Source organism: Syngnathus typhle, linkage group LG1, assembly GCF_033458585.1.
Source record: "Syngnathus typhle isolate RoL2023-S1 ecotype Sweden linkage group LG1, RoL_Styp_1.0, whole genome shotgun sequence".
Classification (NCBI taxonomy): Eukaryota; Metazoa; Chordata; class Actinopteri; order Syngnathiformes; family Syngnathidae; genus Syngnathus; species Syngnathus typhle.
In genome coordinates, this window is record NC_083738.1 from 8,289,001 (window position 1) to 8,295,000 (window position 6,000).

The 6,000-nt window shown below is 41.2% G+C and overlaps 1 protein-coding gene across 2 annotated transcripts in view; it reads right to left on the bottom strand.

The window, feature by feature from the left end:
• efnb1 (ephrin-B1) overlaps positions 1-6,000 on the bottom strand; it is a 66,985-nt gene that overhangs the window by 36,069 nt on the left and 24,916 nt on the right. For both annotated transcript variants that reach the window (XM_061275581.1, XM_061275574.1), the window contains exon 2: positions 2,489-2,766. In XM_061275581.1, the coding sequence (XP_061131565.1) occupies positions 2,489-2,766 (278 nt within the window). The remainder of the gene's footprint in view (positions 1-2,488; positions 2,767-6,000) is intronic.

A 6,000-nucleotide genomic window follows, 5' to 3' on the forward strand; every position in this document is an offset into this window, starting at 1 on the left:
ACATTTCCCATCCTGTCCCCCAACATTATCTCTAACCCAGCCCCTCTTGTTCACCATGCTTGAAAGGTAGCCGCTGGGATCATAAAGTAAATGTAGCATTAAAACAGCAACAAACGGTAGGAACAGAGACATTAATACCAAAAGGGTTCCCTAAAGTCATTTGGGTATTCCAAAAATAAAATGAAAGCATTTTTTTCCTCCGGCCCACATAATATGTACCTGGCCACTGTAGCCCTTTAAAAGCATCACCATGCCTCATTTAAACTCTGCTTTTGAGTTCACAAATATCAATGGAACTTCCTCAGAAAAAAAAGGGAAAGAAATGTGCTATTTACTAAAATAGTGTGGATGAATTTTTATTTCAGGGGGTGCTAAAATACTCTAAGAGACAAGCAGTGTACAAACGTCACACTCGTTTATGCACCAGATTATTCTGCAAATTAGTTTTACTGGTCGTTCAAACATGAGGCCATTTGTCGATGTCAGAGAACATCTACATACAATTAAAATGTTCAACTGTGTTTATTTATAAGACTGTGAAAGGTAAGTAGGTCATAGATGAACATTCCCACGTCTATTTCTCTACGAAACTACAGGTATGAGGGCTGCACTATGGATAAAAACGTATATTCCAATAACAAGAAATATCCCGACATAATAGTTTTTTCTTAAAGTTACATGAAATTTAGGAATCATTTTTCTGTTTACTTATAAAATACATTTGATCTAGACCATAAAATAAAAATAAAAGATTAAGAAACACAAATATCCAGTGGCTAAATAAATACCACTGAAAATATTTGGAGCTTCAACCACTTTCCAAGGGATGCAGTTAAGTGCAAAAAATGGAAATAAATACTTTAAGTAACATCCACCCATGCCTAGCATGTATTCACTAATAAATGAAGTGTTTCAGAGGTTGCGTTTTAGGAACACAATTTTGTCACCTTGTTCTGAAGTCCACGATGAACATCAAAATGTAAAAGGAGTACGTGGATAAGCGCCGGGGAAAAATATAGTTTCTCGGAAGAATAATGTTGACAAGCGGACAGATGCCACGTTGGTTCTATAAATGTGGTGAATGAGAAAAGAAATCCCTATCGGTGCAAGGGTAATACTTAGCGGAGGAAAAGAAATAATAGCATTCCAATCCCTCAGTAGCAACAAGGAAACTCTAACAAGAGATGGCCTACAGATGGAAATTATCTGGTATCGCTTTATGTGTTTGGATAATATTCATATATTATTATTATTATTCATATATACATACTCGTTCATACACAATAAATATAATTGTATATGTAAATAATGTGCTGTTATATGGTACAATATCCGTTATGATAAATAGTTTTATATGTCACAACTTTAGTGTGTGTACAAAAATATTTTTAAATTTATTTGACTATTTTTTAACATACACAGTGGTCACTATTTTAGGACCACCAACACAATCTAGATATGGTACAATACCCGTTATGATAAATAGTGTTATATTTGACAACTTTAGTGCATGTACAAAAATATTTTTGAATTTATTTGACTATTTTCTAACATACACAGTGGCCACTATTTTAGGACCACTAGCACAATCTTTAAGAAAAAAGCTGTATAATAGTTCTGTTTCATATGAGAGGAGACTATAAATCAAATCATACTATCCTGTGGGTTTCTATCAGTGTGATACAATGATATTATATTTTACCAAGCAACATTTCTCTCTATCTATGTTTTAGGTCTGGTATTAATTTTAATTTCATTGATTTTTAAAATACTCATAATAATTCCTCATGAGGACGTTCAACTTGTTGTGTATTTGTGTTGCACTCAACACAGATAATAAGATCACACACTTTGCAGACATCCAAGGAGAGCTCTCAAAAAGTTCTGCCCTTATTGTAAGATGCAGGGGCGTATACAACAACTTGCTCAAAGGCACCTCAACAATGGCCTTATTTATGAGAAGTCATTAAAGGCTTCTTGAACCTTAAATGCTGAGTTTCATGACGTTTATAGTAAAACATTGTGTAGGGTTTCATTGCTTTTCTTACGGGTGGGTTATAATGTAAACAGTAATAAAATGCTGGCGCTGGCTGTGGTGGAATGCATGTTTTCTTTATGTGCTTTATAAGCAGTGCGATATTCCTACTTTCAAACCCACAAGTACCTCAGCATATTTTAAGTAAAAGCATGATGAATGGGATTTTTTTTAACTAATCTACAAATGCCCATACTATACAAACCATCAAATTAACTGAGAATCCACTTCCACTTTGACCTTAAACAACTACCAAGTACATGACTTTGGGCTGTTGCCACGGTGATGCCGCAGTCACCATTAAAGGACAGTTAAACTAAGGAGCCCCCCCGTCACACATGTCAACCCTCAACAGAGTGTGTAGCAGAGTGTATTACTTGTTCCGTCAAGCTTCTCTGCTTAAGTGAATGTTAACCCACGAGAGCAATACATCGTCTTTCGGAGAAAACTTACATGTGATGTAGTAGTTGACGTTCCTCTTGAATTCCAGGCCCATGTAGTTGGGGCTGAACTCCTGGAATTTGATGGTAAACTTGATGTCCTTCTCTGGCTTATTGCAGGTGACCAAGACATTCGGATCAAGGACCGTGCTGCAGCTCTCCGCCTGCTCTCTCTTGACCAAGTACAGCTTGTAGTATTCATATTCTCGGCCTTGGTCCGCTCTGGGACAGATGATATCCAGCTTGTCCCCGATGTCTGGGTAGATAATCAGGCCTTTGCCAGCAACAAATCTGTGAGGCAAAAAAAGGACACACTGTAAGTAAGAGATCATAAAAGAAGTCTAGAGAAGCAGCCACATAATTTCAAAACAGTTTATATAGTCCTAAAACCTCGGGCTTTAATGTTTTTAAACTCCTCGAGCATTGGCTTTTAGGCAGAGCCCTTAATTTGGGCCCGCAAACACATGACAAGTTACAGCTTGACTATGTTCAGACACACAAATCCTCAGAGGTTCCTTCTCATACACAGGTTGGAAATAAAGCACACAGAAGGAAGGAAGGGAACAAGCGGGCTACACACACAAAATGGCAGTTATGAAAAGGATTAGAGGGAGAGTGGCACGGAATATACTGTAAACATAATTGACATATTAGACCGGTTTGAACATGATATCTATTTGACAACAGTGGTCCGAGTATGAGGTGGCAAACAGAGTGCGGGGTCAGGCTTCCTGGTTCATCTTCCCACTGACTGATCATCTGCTAGGGGATTAAGATAATCCATTTGGCCTTACTGTACCGCTCCACCTCGCTTGCTTCTGCCAACTCAATCAGATCAGCTTCTATTCTCTTTTATTCACAAAAGCTTGTGAGCAGGAGACGAGTATGTGTGTGAGTGTGTGTGACAAGTGGGGGCAGGGCTACACCGTGGAATTGTAGTGTGTTTGGGCAGTCGTGTGTGTGTGTGTTTATACAGGTCAGCATGTGAGCGGGTGCATGTGTGTGTGTTTGTGTGTGTGTGTACAAAGGTGTGTTTGCTTGTGTGTGTGATTTTTTTTTCAGCAAAACGGGCTGAGGTTGCGGTCTGATGGGAAGGGGTGGGGAGATTGTGGGGGGGTCAGACTAGGCCGAATCATTGTTCTGGACTTGTTTGAGGCTTAAAATGTCAACATGGTTCAGATCTGCTGTCCCAGTTAGCCAAGCATTAACCCAGACAGCCGGACTGACCACGGGTGTGTGTGCGTGTGTGTATCTGTGTGTTATGGTCGCAGACAGTGAGCACAGCAGCGAGCCTATCAGTAAGATCTGCCCATGCCGGCGGATTTAGCAGGATTTAACTGTGTGCAATGCATTTGCTGTTATTTCTGATCCCTCACATTTTAACAAGACATCAGGGGACAGGTCACTGTCTCTAATCTCCCACCTTATCTGCATCCCGTATTTCATCATGGCCCACTAAATAACTGACACTTCAGATGGGCTGGGTAGAGTACTTTGAATATGAGTAAGACAGAAGAGCGTGTGAGGACGATATGATGGGGATATGGCAGAAGGTCAGCCATGGCACAAAGCAATCATTTCAAAAGTCTCATTTCCGTTGAATAACTCTCCATGAAAATGAACATGATTGGATTAAAGCCTTTCACCATTCATGGGTATCCTTCTTAGAGAGACATTACTGAATAAATGCCTTCAATCACATGAAAGGAGGAATGTGAAATGGAATTGACCAAATCGGCCCACGCAGGTGCTTCTAACGTTGCATTTTTTGTTCTTTTTTGGTCATGATATGAGGGCAAGAATTTGAAAAAGGCTGGATCGCCATTGTTCTTGGCTCGCGAGGGTGAGGTGAGGGGGTTGCGCTAATTCAAGGGCCTACAAGAGTGAGAACGCAGAGAATCCTTTGGCTAATGTCTTTTAACAATTTTCTGCATTTCAGCAGCAATAGCCAGCCTTCATGTGTGTGCATGCGTGTGTGTATACGCACACACCATACCCAGGTTCACGTACGTGAGTCTACGAAGACCTGGACACAATCAGTCCCTAATTGGATCTACAAGATGCATCAGTGAGGCATAAACGTGTTTCCATGGCAACATTGGGCTTTGTTGCTGACCATCCCATCTACTCCCCAGTCCCCACCTTCCCTCTAGTCCTCATGCTCTCTCTCTCTCTCCTTTATTTCTCTCCACAATCCCATCCTCTCTTGCTTTATCCTTTCACCCATTCACCTTCTCCACATTTCTCTGGCTGTGTCCCCTCCACTTGTCCTTTCTGTACAGACAAAACATGTAGCAGACAAACAAGTGTGAAACCGGAGGGGAGAAAAGAAAGACTATCATAGTTAGACCTTGAATTGTTTCACTCAACAAGTAGGTCCTTTCTAGTCTTTTGAGCAGATATTGCTTTTGTAAGTGTTCTCGTTAATAAGGCCACCAATCCCAGCTTTCGATTGTCAGTTTAACATACCACTTGTTTCAGTATCAAAGACAGCAACAACCATTAAGGTGAATAATTAAGATTTCCCAAATCCCAACGACTTAATATCCCGCAAGGATTTAATCACAAGCTGGCCCCTGTCATTGATTCAATTTTCCGAGCATGTCTTGTAGTCGGCGGTTAGATTGCTATCCCGCTTCTGTTTCCCAGTCTTTGTCAACTGTCTGCTGTAATGAGGCTCTGGCTGCAGCGGAGGTCTGGAAGCACCATCGCAGATGGGAAAGAAGCAACATAAAAGAAATAGGGCAGCAATTAGCGTTTAGCCCAGTTTAAAAGCCCTCCACTTGGCAAGCTCCATGCCAACTCGCGTCCAGGATGTGAAACTAAACTGGTGGGGCTGCGACTTTGTCTCCCGTTTGTCTCTCGGCTGGCTTAATCAGCAGCAATCCATTGCTACAAACAGCCACGCAATGGAGAGGAGGGGATGTGGGACTGAAGATTATTGTACTTTAGAGGGGGTCAAAAGGGAGAGCGGTTTGAAAAGGGAGGTTGAATTGCATCTTTCATTCATGATGTCGAAAGACTTTGTAAGAGATGTTGATGAAAGGACTTTTGGTGCAGAGAGGAACAGCCGTGCAGATAAACTAAAGTTCATGGGGGGGCAAATCCCTCAATGTGAGACAGGCCTTATCCCCTAATGTCAAATTAGGTGGATCTTCCCCCACCAAACAAAATAGAAAGAATTATTTTCATAACAACCCAAAGAGGTTGGTTTTGTTTCATCTGGATGGCTTCAATGTGAGCTCAATCCTGTAAAGAGCTTATAAAAACACCGCAGAACAGAGAACAGAAAACAACCAAGCGGAGGAAAAGAACCGACCCCTGCCTCCAAACGCCCCCAAAAAACACATCTTTTTTTTTTTTTTTTACATTCCACTGGTGAATATGAGCACATGATCTCACATATGCTTCAGCCTCCCACTTTCCCATACACACACATGGATGTAAGAGTGTACAAAAGCACTGTGGGGTGCATCCTGGACCTTCCCAGCCACCCCTATTCATTCGCCCTGCCCTCGCCGACTT